This window comes from Amphiura filiformis, chromosome 3, assembly GCF_039555335.1.
Source record: "Amphiura filiformis chromosome 3, Afil_fr2py, whole genome shotgun sequence".
In the NCBI taxonomy this organism is placed as follows: domain Eukaryota; kingdom Metazoa; phylum Echinodermata; class Ophiuroidea; order Amphilepidida; family Amphiuridae; genus Amphiura; species Amphiura filiformis.
This window is the reverse complement of record NC_092630.1, coordinates 40,427,501-40,444,199: the sequence shown is the minus strand read 5'-3', so window position 1 is coordinate 40,444,199 and position 16,699 is coordinate 40,427,501. Positions and strand designations below refer to the sequence as shown.

Below are 16,699 nucleotides of genomic sequence, written 5' to 3'. Positions count from 1 at the left end.
GTGGCAACACATTTCCGCCAAGATTGCAGTTTCATGTCAAATAAGTATTGACTGTAATATAATATATGCTTCAAGTATTATATGTATTAAGATGTACAACCTGTATGTAACCATCATTGTTAAATGTTCATTAGACTGCTTCTAACACATGCAACATTTTCATTTGGTTTTATAATTTAAATGTCTTCTAAGACAAATTGTCTAAACTACCCATTGGATCATTAAAAGTGGATCTGCTGTTGATTTTGGCTGTGTCAGTCATGTCCACCATAATCACTGCAAATGGGTAGCAATCATGTATGGCACCCCATACACGATGGGTACCAATCATTGTGATACTGTCTGCATGTCTTTAGCCACATGCATTTTACTTTATGACAGTGTATGTACTTTGTGGGTGCACACCAGTAAATAGTCCCCATTGACTTTCTGTGCAAACAGGGTCCGGGAAAAAGTAATTTTCTGGACCTGAGAGCAACTCAGTTCTTCATAACTTACACTTTCTTCAAGTTGAAGGTCAGATAAAGACAGACAGTTCAGTGAAAATATACAGTCCAGTGACTTTTCGCAGAAAATTGCCAAGTAGATCACACTGTAGCCAATACCACTTACGACAGCTCACAAATAGCTTGATATTTCTGAAATGTAACACATTTTGAAAGTTTAGCCAAATCATAAGTCGGATCCTGCTCATTTTTCATGGCCAATCTATTACCCAGGCCTAGATGAGGAACCACAATCAGGCCTGATCAGGGCCTAATAGTTGGGATTTTATACCCTTTCTAATGTATTACTTTAAGTTAATATAAGGCACTTTCTCGCTTTTCGAAAAGAAAAGAAATCCAAGAGTGTAGGAGATTTGTATTCACTGGTGTGCACTCTTGTGCGATTGTTTGCAATCAATATGTACATTACGTTTCACTACCTGAAGAGAATTGATCAAAAATTGAATTCCCTCCTGAGGTTAGTATCTGTCAATGAATTAACCAGATCACCAGGCTGTCATTGTAGCTAGAGGCAGTATATGACACACTTGGGTCAATGAGTTGCATAAAATGACCTTGTGTGGTATTGAATTCCCAGGAAGTGAGTTTTGCCTAAGGCAATTTGTGGTTAAATGTTGATCCCTCACTATAAGAGTTATTACCATCGATTTGGTTGAAAAAGGAGGTGAGACATGATCAATTCTGTTCAGGCAGTGAAACCTAATGTATGCAGTTATGTTACAGAAATGGATGCTTCAGTTGTTTTTGATATTGAGTATTGTCAAGTAAACTTGTACTTGTAAACTTGTAAGTTTAATGTATTATCTTGTCTTTGTTTGCTTCCTTTGTCTTTTGCTATTTGGTGAGTATGTTTGTGTATGTATTCTTAATCTAAACCTTTATGACTTGGTCCATCATATCTCTGACTGGATTTTTAGCAAGCATTTACAAATAATGCACAATTCATTGTAATATAAAAACTTCTGGTCATAATATGGAGTACTGCTTAATAATGATAATAACGTAGTATACGTGGATGCACCAAATATGACTTGTGGAAGTATTATATTATGTGTTTCTTGTTTCGTTCTTGGGTTAGACCAATAATATGGCACAGTACAAACTTTACTTAATCATTTAACTTACACTTTGAACATCAGACATATTTTATTGTGATATGACTTCACCATGTACCACCTATGTGTCTCGTTTTGTGGAGTAACAGTGAATTTGATAGCCATGTCATTCTAACTCTAGCAGTGAAACTAAAACCTTGACAACTTATAATTAAGTAACAGCTTTCATGCCATAAACATCATACTTTGATAATTAAGTAACAGCTTTTCATGCCATAAACATCATACTTTGATACTTTATGCTTGGAGAATCCAAAAGTCAAACTTGTTACATGAAATCGGAGTGAAATATGCTGAAAAACACATTCACATTACTAATATTTATGATAATAAAAATACATAAAGCATTGTACTTATATGCATGGGCTATAAAGTATTTTGATTTCATCATTGCAGCAGGTTCCACATCAGAAGGTACAGATTTGATTGATGCAGACAGTGATGCATCTGATGAACCTCAAGCCATAGGGTTTGTTCAGGCTGTTCTGTTACCAGGTGTAGCTTGTGTAAGTATATTAAGGTTATGATTGGGCTGTTTCAATTGAAATCCATACTCCCCCTTTGGAAGTCATGACTTTGATCTTCCACACAGAGGTGTAGATTTCAAATGGAGTCACCCATTCAGTAATCCCATTTGAAATTCAAACTCCACGCGTGGACGATTACGATCATGTTGTCCGTAGGGGGTGTATGGATTTCAAGTGGATCAGCCAAATGCATGGATGTTTTGCTACATGCTCATTTAGAAAGTGGAACCTGTACTCAGCATCTCTTGTATGTCACCTATAAAGGAGAATTAAAAGATCTGCATTGTTTTACTATGCTGTTGTCAAGTTTAGTCCTACAAGGCATCCTTTGCTGAACCCATATGAAAATTAGTTTTGGCAATTTATTACACACAAAATACTAAACAGAGTGTATGTGTGTGATGAATACTTTCTTAGATACCAAATGTCACCAGATTTTGATTTCTGTATGCATAGTCACAATCCCTATATGGCTATCACTATATAATACTTTAGTATTACACATAGTATGTTGTATGAAGCCATTATTTCCCTACTATTAAATTCTTTGTAAAGTAATAAAGAAGTAAGTTGTAGATTATATTTTGTTAGATAACAAGCATATTGAGGGTTAATTTTAATGATACAAAACAAGGTGATGTAACCAACAAAATGAACAAGTGCATACACAAATCCCAGATCAAGTCAAGTCAAGTCAAGTTAAACTTTATTAATCCATTTCTGGAAATTACATGCACATATGAGATCATAAAACTACATTATATTAGAGAACAAGCATTATACAAAAACAGTTATTATAAGCAAAATGAAATTCAAGGGTACTCCCTAGAAATGGAATGAAAACATAAATTAACGACGGTACTTCAAGTTATGATAAAAAATAGCTTGAGGAACAAATGAGTTCAGGTACCTGTCTGTATTTGCACGGGCAGTTGCATACGACCAGATTTTGAGTTATGGTGATATGACAAGCGATGGTGGAGTGGATGTTGGGGATCCTCCATCACATCGGTGAGCTTTTTCAACAAAAGATCAGTATACACTGTCTCGAAAGCCTGTCGTGGTGAGCCTATGATTCTACTAGCTTCTTTAATTACCCTTTCCACCCTCTGTCTGTCCCCTATGGTAATGTTCCTCCCCAACAAAGTAAACAATATCGCCAAACACTTGCTACAACTGAATCATAAAACAATGCGAGAATACGAGAATTGACATGAAAGAAATTTAGTTTCCTGAAACAATACATGCGAGAGTTCAGTTTTTTAACCATGTGATCAACATGTATATGCCAGTTCAGCTTGTCATCTATCATGATGCCAAGGTACTTGTATGATGACACACGCTCTATGTTACCTCCTTTTAAGACAACGGGACCTGGAGAACGACTTTTAGAGGTTCTAAAGTCAACAACCATTTCCTTTGTTTTAGAGACATTTAGCTCTAAGTAGTTGGCATCACAGTAGTTGACAAACCGAACAAGCTGTTGTTGGTAAACAGTATCATCATCATCAGCAATTAGCCCAATCATGGCACTATCGTCCGCAAATTTAATAACAGGACATGCAGGGTCATTCGATCTGAAATCGGACGTGTAAATAGTGAATAAGAATGGTGCTAAAACTGTACCCTGGGGGCACCAGTATTAGATGTAAGCATATGAGACAATGTACCGTTGGACGTAAGTCTGACATATTGAGAACGATTGGTTAAGTAATTTAAAATCCAGGCCATGAAAGAACTAGGCACGCTACTACTGTCCATTAATTTTTGAATCAGCAAGTGCGGTTGAATGGTATTGAAAGCGGACGAAAAAACAAAAAACATTGTCCTGACTGTGTTGCCAAACCTAGCAGTACCTTCGCAATGATGATACATTTTCTCCAACAAGAACAAAATAGCATCAGAACAACTACGATTACTTCTGTAGGCAAACTGCAGAGGATCAATGTGGTCTTGAACATAGTCGAACAATGCTTTCTTGAATAATCTTTCACACACTTTCATCGGAATTGATGTTAACGCGACAGGCCTAAGATCATTCATACAAGAGATGACAGATTTCTTTGGAATGGGGATTATGCAAGAACGCTTCCAGATATCATCAACTAACTGCAATCTGAAAGACCAATTGAACATGATTGCAAAAATGTCCGCTAACTGTTCAGCGCACAATTTGAGCAATTTGGGTGTTATATTGTCTGGACCAGCTGATTTAGTGTTTAATTTTTGGAATTCATGACATACGTTATCAAAAGACATGAATCAAACATGTGATCTACTGCATGGCAGACACACACCCAGACCAATTGACCATCAGTTCTCATGATACACAGTGCTGAAACCAAGGCTGATAAGGATTGTAGCATCATTTGATCTTAACTGTGGCACGTTAGATTTTCTTTTGTGTGGGATTAAGGTCAACACCTGTTTTAGCTGGAACTGTGATATTTTAGATTTTAAACTTTACAATGATTTACTTTCAAATCAAGAAGTGTATTTCTAATATTGATCCTGTAATATTTTTGTTCACAGTATTCTCTGAGTTATGCCTTCCTCAAACTAGTCAACTTTTCATTTTTCTTCTGGTTGCCATATTATCTGACATCCCAGTATGGGTGGGAGGAGAAATCAGCGGATGAAGTCTCAATTTTCTATGATGTTGGTGGTATTTTAGGTGAGAGTTCTCAATTCAGAAAATGAATGAAGAAAATAATGATGCATTGTGTAATTATTGAATGACTTTCCTAATAATGTACCGTGTTTGAAGTATATGCTGAACAAAAAATGTGTTGGTCAATTTGTGTATTTAATTCCTGAAGTACAATGGTACAGCATTTTATTATTAGCATAACTTCAGATAAATACAATACCATAAAACTCGATAGTTAGCATATGTGCTTACTATTGAACGCTTTTAAAATAGGCAAACATGAAGAGCCCCATCGATATCCACAAAAGTGTAAAGGGTTTTGAGCAAATCATCAATACACATAGTAATATACGAACAAGTAAACCTGCAAATTTGTGTCTGAACCCCATTAGCTCAGTTGGTAAAGCGCCTGACTTTAGTACAATTTCATGTTTTCAATAGCGCTTGATAGTAACCACATATGCTAACTATCGAGTTTTTATGGTATGTTAATTAAGAACAAAAAGACAAAAGCTTCCCCATTATCTTATACAAATTGAGATGAAGTGCATTCTCCACAGTTACAAGCTTCCTGTAACATATGTATACTATTATTATATTCCCATCTCATCTATTGAACTAAAACTTGTTAAAAGTTCAGACAAGTTATCTTTCAGTGCTTAGTTCATTTTTCTGTTTGTTGTTTTGTCTAATTTTGAAGTTTCATGTTTTTTTCTTTAGGTGGTACTATTGGTGGTTTTCTTTCAGACCGTATGGGAGTACGGTCTCCTGTTGTTATCATTATGTTGGTTTTCTCTTATGGAATTCTTTTCTGGTATAGTGGTAAGTAGCAAGAACTTTTAATGCTCATTATTTTAAGTACAACTTATAAATGCAATCAAACATTTGACTGATGTAATGAGTTGGCTTTAATTCCTTTTTGCCAATTTTGAAATTTGAGTGTTTACAAGTCAGTGCTAAATACAGTTTGTCCACATTGAAGCTACAAAGTAAGGTACACACATTTTGCGTAAGTGTATCGTGTGTCACATATTAAGACGCTCATGCATTTGCGTGCGCCTAGCAGTGTGTTGATTCCTTTTGACATTATGGCACACAGAAACTGCGTAATTTACTGCATACTTTACTTCGTACTTCAAAGTGGACAATCTGTAGCAGATAATTGTAAACAATGTTTATATTTTCATGCTTTTTTGTGGTTAAGCCTGTGATTTTTGACCCACCATAGAATTCATTGTATGTTATCATGGTTATGGAGTGCTCAGAATTGCAAAATTTAAAAAGGTACACAAGAATTCAAAGGCATGTTCAGAGCCCACTGTGACCCCACCATACTACTATAAAGTACCTTAGTCTGAAAAAATCCTTGCCATCAGGTGGGAAAGCCAAAACATCCACAATGTAGTCAATTTTAGTATCACGGTTTTGATGCATTTTAGTATTATCTCCAGCATAAATGCCATAATCAATTATTGGAATCCCCATAGCCACAGGGTATGGCCTCTAGTCTACCACTCCACTCATTTTCTATGTATGTTAGATAGTGTATGATTGAAAGTCTCCAATGTTGACTAACATGAAATTCTTTGTTTATCTTCTTATTTACAGTCAGTCCAGGTTTTTGGTTGATCAATGCTGGCATCATGGTTCTTTTAGGTAAGATCCAAAGAAAGACACTGTAATAGACTATGCAGTTTTTACTTTCTGCTGAAAACTTTATGGGGCATGATTGGTATGTTTGTGATTATGGCTCAGATTATTATTTGTAATTGTGGGGTTTTAATGGCTTGTTCATTTCATCCAGCTTTTGAGTGAACTCTTCAGTGCATATTAATTGGGTATCTGAAACTTGTGATCTAATAATTGCTTCATTTGTGCAGATTTGAATGACTTAATTATGATTGCTTTCGCACAAAATGTACAACTTAATAATTTTGACATTTTGGACTAAACTTAACTTGATTTCATCAGAAAGGCTTTTTAATTGGGTCTGTTCTGTGACTTACACAAGCCTCCGGACATTGCCATCAGAAGGAACGGTCACAATGAAACAGACACATAACTAATACCCTAGTCATTTCAAGTGGGACAGGCCTGGTAAGAGAGAGATTTGTACAGGCAAAGTTTAAGTACAACAATATCAGAAAATGGCTGATTTATGATAATTGGATATCTGGCTATATCCCTGCAAGGAAAAAAAAGTGTGTTTCATCATGAAATAAAAGGGCAGCCAGGCAAACCCCCGATTTTTAAATGACACCAAGGCAAAATGTGTACATATATATTCCAGTTCAAACCCATACATCCTTATGAAAGATATGACCTTAATCTCCCACAATGGGTGTTTAGATTTCAAATGGAGTCACCCATTCAGGTAACCCCACTTGAAATTCACACTCCATGTGTGGAAGATTAAGCCATGTCTTCCATAAAGGGTGTATGGAATTCAACTTAACTGGAATAGACCAATACGATAGGAGCTGGACTGTAATGACAAGGTGAGTAGAAAGGGTACCAATGACAATGCCTATGATGCCTTCAGTTATTTTGAGCCCTGCTCTATCATATACAAACACCATCAACTGAAGATCTTTCTAACCTGTGGCATACGGGTTGTACACAATTTCCAAGGGGCGAAGTTGTCCTGTTGCTCCACTCCCAGAATGAATTTACTGGGACAAATGAGTACAAAGCATGCAAAATCTTTTCAATTATATAGTAGCTAAAATGCGAAAAGACACATTACACATTTTGTTTCAATTTTGTATCAATATTTTGAGCTTGGGGAACGTTCTCCCCTTTTCCCCTGGTTGGTGCCAAATACCTCTATATTCCGTGGGCTATGAGATGCTCTGATTTTTATGCAGTTGTTAATTCATGTGATAATAGAATTTGATGTATTTTTGTTCAGGTTTCTTCATCTGTGGTGTATCACATCTTATAAGCGCTGCAGTAGCAGCTGATCTGGGCCAACAAGAAGCTGTGCGTGGTAATGGTAAAGCCTTGGCTACAGTTACCGGTATTGTTGATGGCACTGGTACTATTGGAGCTGCTATAGGACAGGTGAGACCTTTGAATAGGCTATACCAGGCTTCCTCAAATAGATTTGTTGAAGCGCCACATGAAATTAAAAAAAACCTGCAAAGCGCCAGTCAATGGCTGCGAATTCGCGGGTGGAGTCAGAGGGGGGTTTCCCCCCTCTGAAGCTATCGATTTTTTTTAAATTTGAGTGCAAATGATGTCATTTGGTGCAACATTTTGTACTATTTTAGCATGTCTTTACAAGGATAACATGGGAATCGCATTGTTTATTTATTTTCTTAAGTCTAAACGGCGCGCGCGCCACTCGGGAGGCCACGGCGCGCCACATGTGGAGCGCGCTCCGCTATTTGCGGAGCCCTGGGCTATACTATAGGAGTCAAACGTTATTAATCAGTGATGAATCCACACTTTTACAGTACTTAGCGTATATGTGAATGCAATTCAACGGAAGCACAAATACAGGCCTTCATTTTTGAAAATTGCAGGAGCTCTGTTAATCACTCTTCTGAGTTTACTAAGGTGCTCAACAAGGAGCTCAATCTTTTAATATCTGTATTAAAACATAGGGATTCAAGCTCAGTAAATCATACTCCTGAAATGTTAAGGAGAGCTGTAGGAGCTCTGGTGCAATCGAGCTCCTCAAAAATGAAGGTCTGCGCATAAGGGGTTGTGCATAAGTGCATAAAATGTGTCATGCCTGGAACTCCCATGTTGAATTAATTCATTATGTTGGAGGAAGCGCTAAATATTACTGATTTTGTTTCTGTAGTTTACTGTTGATATCAACAGAGAAATCTTTGATCTTCTTGTAATGTTGAGTGGCAATGACTAAATGACATTCCTCATAAAATAATTGTGTGAATTAGATGATTAGCTTGTTTTTGTTGTTGAAAGAGATTCAATCATGTTTCATTGTTGTTCACCACCATTTAACAACTTCTTTCAGGCAAGTCTGCATGGTTTGCTTCACTCAGGCAGCTTAAACTGACCCAGCGTAGTCAACAGGCGACACAGACACATCATTGTTAATCTGTGATGAACAATGGTGAAACATGATTGAATCCCTAATTATAATCTTTATCATGTAAGCTAAGTTGTTCAGATTTTTACATGCAGATGTGTAAAGTTGCAGTTTCATCACATACTTGCCCACAAATGTGTGACATGTGTGCTGCATCTGTATGGAAAACAAAAGTTATAAAAGTTATACTTACGGATACTAGTGCTGAGTAAAGTAAGTTGTTTAACATGTTATTCCCTGTTCTGCAAAAGCTATCAAGTATAGATTTAGCTTAAGAGATTGTTGATCAATGATTTTGTAAATTACAAATTTGTCTTTTCTTTGCAGATACTGGTACCACTCTTAGAGCTGAATTATGGCTGGTCAACTGTGTTCTATTTCTTCATAGGAATGGTAAGAATTCAAAATAGTAAACTTTCAAATTTTGTTATTATACATGTTCTATTTTTGTCCCATGTTGGAATATAGCTATAGGTTTATGTTGAAAGCAGCTGTAACATTACTGCAATACAGAACTCACTGTAACACAAGTGCATTGATACTGCTGCACTTGTTGGCATAGTGAATATGGGAAAGCTAAAGTTATAACATGAGAGGAGATGAGGCTTGAAAGCAACTCTGCATATAAGGCCTGGTTCATACCTTTAATTTATTTGATGTCAAATATTTAATGCAAGAAGTATTTGCTATTTAATCTATTTACAGTCATGTCTAATGAAGATAAACAAAAACAGATTGAGTAATGTAATCTTGTTGCATTAATATTCAACATTGAGTATGGAGTATGAATCATCCCTAATACCTCTGCATCTCTTCTAGCTACAGAAAACATTTCTTTTAGGAAGCTTGTGTAATAAGTTCTTGCATTGTTTCTAAAATTGTTAACACTATAGAAACATACCTACTATAGTAATTCAGAACAATGTTTTATGGTTAAGTTTATGGTAAGTTGTAGATCATCAAGTTTTGTTTGATTTATCTTTGACTATGAAGGCATCTTTCTATTTCATTGTGTTATTTCAGAATATCATGTCTACATTAATTCTCATGCCAGTGTTCATCAATGATTTGTCTGTATTATCAAAGAGATTGAATGCATCTGAAGACAAAGAATCAACCAGTTTACTTCATAGCAAAGCAAACTGAGCTGCCAGCACCATCCTCATTACAAATATCTAGTTTGCTGATTGTAATGGACAACCGCTGCTATGGAAAGGTGTAGGCCTGTGAATTATAACCATTCATCATGTGAATGCAAGGAAGTCATACCGTATTTCGTCAAATAGTCGCCCCCCTGAAATAAACGCCCCCACCACTTTTTTCAACCAAGATGTTTTAAAAATGCCGATATTTCCATGCTATCTTGTGTAGTAAGCTTACCAAGTTGCCCACATGGTTGATAATAGCTTCAATAATTGGCGAAAATCTGGATTGGAAACCCGGAAGTGAACCAGAAGTCAGTGTTTCTAGTTCATAGTTCATCATTTTAGCGTGAGTTTTAAAATTACCTAATGATTTTAACGGAAATTATCATTCTAAAATTGACCTTGAATAAACACCCCCCCCTTGGGAAAATGTAACGCCCCCGGGGGCGTTTATTTGACGAAATACGGTATGTGCAATAACTGCCTTTGTTCATTTGTAATAGTAATACATAGCACTGTTAAAGTTAATCATATAGGGTAGTGGGACTTGAGATGCTTCAAGGAGCAATTTTATAGTCACCTGATGAACAATCTCATCTCCCAATGCCTTATAAGATAAATGTCTGTCTGCAAATGCAATTTCAAAATCTTACTTGAGGCAGCCATTGATCATACAACTTTTTTGCAGTCATACGACAATTAACACTTATGTATGCTACAACCTGTACACTCTTGTATAAAATAGTCTTGTGTTTATATTTATATTTCGTCATAGCTGAATTCCAAACCTTGGATTAAAAAAAAGACAATTATTCCTACAGCAGAATTTGGACCTTATCCCTTTTTTAGTGACAGCTAAAGACAAATCTGTAATTCTCTGTGGTACCAAGTGTGGCAAAACACAGATTTTGCAGCATGCTGTGTTGATCTGAAGTAATGGTAGCTGGATTACAGAATTATCCATGTCCGACATGGCAAACATTTTTTCAGAAGAAAGCATGCTAAATAGCAGTCAAGATAGCTCAATCTGTAAGGCACTATAGACTGGTGCATGCAGTGGCATAGCGAGGACTTTTTCAGAATATGGATGGGGCAGTGACAAAGGGAAGCAAGAGGGCAAGGCAACTTTCAAGGGGGACAAAATTTTATGAAAATTTGAGGGGGGAAGAGGATGGGAAAACTTCTCACAGAGGAAAGCTCCCCCCTGGCTATGCCACTGGGTACATGAAGGTACAAGTTTTAGCCGGGCAGGGCTGTTTAGTTTGCTGTCGTGAACTACAGGCCCTTTGGGTTTGGCGTAGAGCACACCATAAATCACTTGGTGACACATGTGCTTCGTAGCTGCAAGTCAAGTTGGTTTATAGAATGATTTTAGCCACAGTGGTCAGCATCAAACTGTAGACTACACAGGCCCTTTGGGTTTGGCATAGCACACTATAAGTCACTAGGCCTTGTATATCTAGGATGTGTGCTTCTTAGCTGCAAGTCCCCAAGTTGTTGTTAAATGATATATAGAATGAATGTGGCCACAGTGGTCAGCGACTTCAGGTTTGGCCTAACACACCATAAGTCACTAAGATAAGATTTTGTTGGTCATAACAATTACCCTTTAAAATGACCGGGCACTTACTTGGTCAAGTATGGTATGTACAAAATTTACCCCGTGTTACAATTAAAATTTTGACAACATGTTATCTTTTGTTTACAAATTAGACTGTGTGTGTGTACATATAATATATTATATTATTTCAATATATATGTCCAGAAAAGAAAAATCTATTGTGCAATATAATATAGTCTCTCTCCACTACCTTTATATTTGACTTAAGGTATTGGTGTAAGTAGATTGTAACATTCATACATCTACATATTATTCACTATTTAGATCACAATGAGAAGTAAATTTCTCTAATACGGGTCTTAAAGCTTGTGTAGAAGAAACATTGAATAACTGACAAATTATTGTTTCAAGTACTCAAACTTGATGGCTCAGAGGCACAAAGATGTATGTCCATAGCTGCTGTGTTGTATATGCTGTGATATGCATGGGTTCACTCGGGCAACATTCCATGTCCTGTAAAATAAGTGAGTGTAATGTGAATGAGAGAACTCAAACAAATATATTGGTGGTATTGTCACATAATGCAGCTAATGGACATACGTCTTTGTGCCGCTAAACTGGATTTGTGACCTAATCAAGCAAAATGAGGACAATGTTTTAGAGTCATATGAGCTGATTTATCATTCATTATTTATGTTCATAACTTGCCTTTCATATTTTCGAAGGTGACTTAATTAGAACTTAATAATAAGAGTTCTTTGTCATGATGCAAGAATCTGGATATGGATTTCCTTATTTTGTTTGATTGGGTTACATTTGTGGCATGATTTGATCTAATCAGACCAAAATTTTGACAAACTTGCTCAGTACCTAGGCTTACAGATGATGAAATCATTACATACTATACCGTACTTGGTTGAAAAGTTGAGTATTTTTGCTCCTTGTTTTGTCTATATCCAAGTTTTATTATTGCCGACTTTGGTCTGATTGGATCCAATCATGTTATGCAGTTTTTTGCCATTATGATTCAAGGTCATTCAGGAATTATTTTGCTCCTATTTCCGAAAGTAGGCATATAATACAAAACTGAGCTAAGAGATATTTCCGAAATTAAAAGATTGCTTCATTCTTACTGCAATTGGCATGAATATGATCAAGTTAAGTTTCTAATTGGGCCATCTTAATTTAATAGTTTGGCCACCTCCCAAGGAGCTTTCACTGTAGTCAAGATGAAGAATTTTATTGAGATTTACATTTTAGACTATTTTCACATCTGACCAAGTCCAGACGTGAGATTGTTGTGTGGTGGATTTGGAAAAAAAAAAAAAAACTGTGGAAAAAAATGAAATTTACTCAACTCCAGCATGAATAACGCACAAAAAGTGTGCAAATCTATTAATGCTTGCGGGGGCTTTAAGACAAACTATTAAACTAAGATGGCCTTATTAACAAAGAAATTTTCACCACTCAACTAATTGGGACAATAATTTTAGAATGGAAAGCATGAAACATGTCAAATTTAATGAGTACTTGAGTTCTAGACATGTTATCTCTCTCCACACAGGGGTGTCAACTACAGACAACAAGTTTAGGTTTTTTTTCAAAAATTCCAAAATTTCTGAAATATACATTTTCATAACCATATTTGGATTCAGCATGAAAATGCATTAAAATAAGTACAACAAGCCTAGTATTGGTTCAGTGGTTCTTAAAATGGCTCTTAATATTTTGAGAAATATCTTCAAACTTTTTATGTTGAAACCTACGGCCAGTATGCAGAGCATTAATATGATATGGATGTGCAATTGTAGAGCTATATTGAAAATAATATTTATATAATATTGAATGGCTTATTTTCGTGTGATACAAGAATATATTGCACGAGATAGAAAAAATATTGCACGAGTGAAGACATTTAGTGCAATATTTTTCTATCGAAAGTGCAATATATTCTTGTATCACACTAAAATAAGCCATTCAATATTATTATTATTATTATTTATATCAGGCTTTTGCTATGCGGTAAAATGAAAATTTAAGCTTACCTAGCCACTGGGTTTAACCAATGTGTATTGTAATGTAAGCTTACCTTTTGACCTTTTTGTTTTCTGCTCTTTACTCTCCAAAGGCAATTTTGGAATAATTATATATAGGTTTATTTGTAGATGTGGATTATATTTCCTAAGGTTATCATCATCCAGAATTGCCGCGAATTAAGTTTGTGATTTTACTTGTTTATATATTACGTAAATCTCCTGTGAGCCGTTCACGATGTCTGTAGTGTATTGTTGTGCTGTTGTATCATGACGCGTGTTGGTGCCGTCACCATGGTAACGCTATGACGCAGACGTGATACGCTGCATAATATTAAGAAATATTGTATTGCATCCGGTTTTATTGTATCGCTCAAAAGCCTGATATAAATAATAATACAGAATATCTTTTGTAAATGTATTTTCCATTTATCAGAGCTGGTGAATTATGTAATAAATTATTTATTTTCTTATATTTAATTTAATAGTACACTATTAATTAATTAATTAATTAATAATTATGTTGATAAAATGTACACAAAAAGTATTGTTACCTTTAAATAGGAAGCAGTATATTGATGAAATTAACACTAAATGAAATGAGAAAAGAAAAAGTTTCATGGATCTTATTTTGATACCTTGAGCACTTAATTCCATGTGACTTGATTTGAGCAAGATGTAGCCATTTTTCATGAACCCCTCCAATAAAAAACAATCGGTTGTATCATGATCCCAGCTGAAGTGCTGATAAGATTTGTAGGATAGGCCTAAAAGTGAAGGATAATTCAATTCAAATGTCATCATGTATCCTTTTTATATGAAAATATGTGTAAAATGAAAGAAAACAGTGGTGTTGATAATTAAGGAGCTCCATTCAATTGCATTTACAAGTGTCTGTACTCCCCAAATATGGACCAAACAAATTGACATTTTGCCCTTATTGTGTTGTGTTCTGTATTATCATTTTGTTCTGTATTATCATTTGCATGGTGTGTTACTGCACCCATTCTCTGTACAAAAATGTAAAAATCTGATTTTTGATGATTTATTTTTGTGATTGAATTAATCCTTGATCGAGCCTTTAAAAAATGACAAATTGATGCAGTTGCTGCACTCCAAATTACTTTCCCACCCATTTGAAACAGACTTATTGCAGCGTGATGATGTAAGAGGCTTTGTCATGTGTTCGTTAGTGGTGTGTTGCAAGGAAAGGTCAATGAAATTGTTACACTTTTTGAAATACTGCCTGCTATCATTCAAGGCACTATCAGAAAATTTAAAAAAAGTCTTCAAAAATCAAGAGTATTGTATTTTTGTAAAGAGAATGGGTGTCCTAACATACCTTGTAAGTGATAACACATTTTGGCTAATATTTTGGGAGTTTGTTCTTGTAGATGTAACTGAATGGAGCTTCATAATATTATCAACACTACGGTTTTCACCTGTTATGGCAATTTTTTCGTATGAAATACACACATAATGACAAATAAGTTACCGTATTTCGTCAAATAGTCGCCCCCCCTCAAATAAACGCCCCCACCACTTTTTTCAACCAAGATGTTTCAAAATGCCGATATTTCCATGCTATCTTGTGTAGTAAGCTTACCAAGTTGCGCACATGGTCGATAATAGCGTCAATAATTGGCGAAGTCAGTGTTTCTAGTTCATAGTTCGTCATTTTAGCGTGTGTTTTTAGTTTACCTAATGATTTTAACGGGAATTATCGTTCTAAAATTTACCTTGAATAAACGCCCCCCCCCTTGGGAAAATGTAACGCCCCCGGGGGCGTTTATTTGATGAAATACGGTATTGACTTATCCTTCACTTTTAAGCTATTGCTTTAAATGTTTTTAACACTCTCACTGGGATCACTGGTAGAGCCTTTAACTGGAAACATGTTATGGAATTTTTACTTGCATAATGACAAGTAAGATATCAAGAACAGAACAAATTTACATACCCATAGAAATTTGAATAATTTTATTAATACTTCAAGATTGTGTCTCTTATTCATAACCTGAATATTTTCAATGCATGAGACCCAATCAAACATATTTATTTGCCAAACACGAATGAGATGCATGGTCACTAATAAACAACAGTGGACCACCACATAACATTAGTAACCTCGGCATGCTTGTTCTATGCGTACAAACAATTTTCAAGCACACAATTACCATATTCGTACATAGCATGATTAAGCGCTGTCAGCTATTTGAATTTTTTAAGGGAAATTTAAAGATAAAGTTTTATTTCTTTTTAAAACTGATAATATTATATCAATGGAAAATTGAAAAGTGGGGTTGAGGTCAGTGGTATTGCATCAGTTATTTTTCGGGTATTGTGAAAAATCTAAACATTTTGCTGAGACCACAGAATATCCTTCTGGGCTATGCCACTCAAGATATTCCTCTGTCCCAAAAGCAAAATGTTAAGATCTTTCGCAATACCCTCAAAACAACTGATGTGCAGTCATTTATCTCTAATTAAGTGTAATTGTACTGTTTGTGTGCATTATAAGAACAAGTATGAGGGTCATTCAAAAAGTTCTGCCTCCACCGTCATATCTCAGCTTCTGGAGGTAGCAGCCCTTTCATATTTTCCATAATTATCACCTATGGTTTATCTAGCTTCGAAATGAATTAAAAATAAAATTTAATTTCTACCATTGAATGAGTGTCGGACATAACAGTAAAAATTGGATACTTGTGTAATTTTTTAAGGTTAATATGCTTTACTGATTTTATTGCTGTTTCTTGGGTACACATGTAATATTGCCAGGTATAAGCTTTTAGCATAATCATAACACTTATCCTTTACACCCAAATAATGTATCCTCGGCAGTAAAAATGTTTAAATAATGGGTGAGGCGCATATTTATGCTTTTACTACCTCAGACACATTATTTGGGTGTAAAGGATAATGCATTACCCTTTATTTCTTAATTATATCAGTTTTATTGTTTGATTGTCAAAAACAAAGTCAAGACTTTTGTTTTCCCACTTTATTTTGAATGATCACTTAACCTTAATCTCAGTAATAATAACTTGAAAAACAGTTCATATCAATTTATATGAATTTAAAATATTCATTATTTTA

At 35.4% G+C, this 16,699-nt stretch overlaps 1 protein-coding gene across 2 annotated transcripts in view; it reads left to right on the top strand.

Moving 5' to 3' along the window:
• Positions 1-10,484, top strand: part of LOC140148505 (sugar phosphate exchanger 3-like) — a 31,617-nt gene extending 21,133 nt beyond the window's left edge. The window contains exons 9-15 of one of the 2 annotated variants that reach the window (XM_072170491.1): positions 2,021-2,127; positions 4,681-4,822; positions 5,519-5,620; positions 6,407-6,454; positions 7,710-7,861; positions 9,189-9,254; positions 9,885-10,484. In XM_072170491.1, the coding sequence (XP_072026592.1) occupies positions 2,021-2,127; positions 4,681-4,822; positions 5,519-5,620; positions 6,407-6,454; positions 7,710-7,861; positions 9,189-9,254; positions 9,885-10,007 (740 nt within the window). In that variant the 3' untranslated portion in view covers positions 10,008-10,484. Of the gene's footprint in view, positions 1-2,017; positions 2,128-4,680; positions 4,823-5,518; positions 5,621-6,406; positions 6,455-7,709; positions 7,862-9,188; positions 9,255-9,884 lie in introns of both variants that reach the window. The other variant, XM_072170490.1, reaches the window with a different exon arrangement.
• The last annotated feature ends 6,215 nt before the right edge of the window (positions 10,485-16,699 follow it).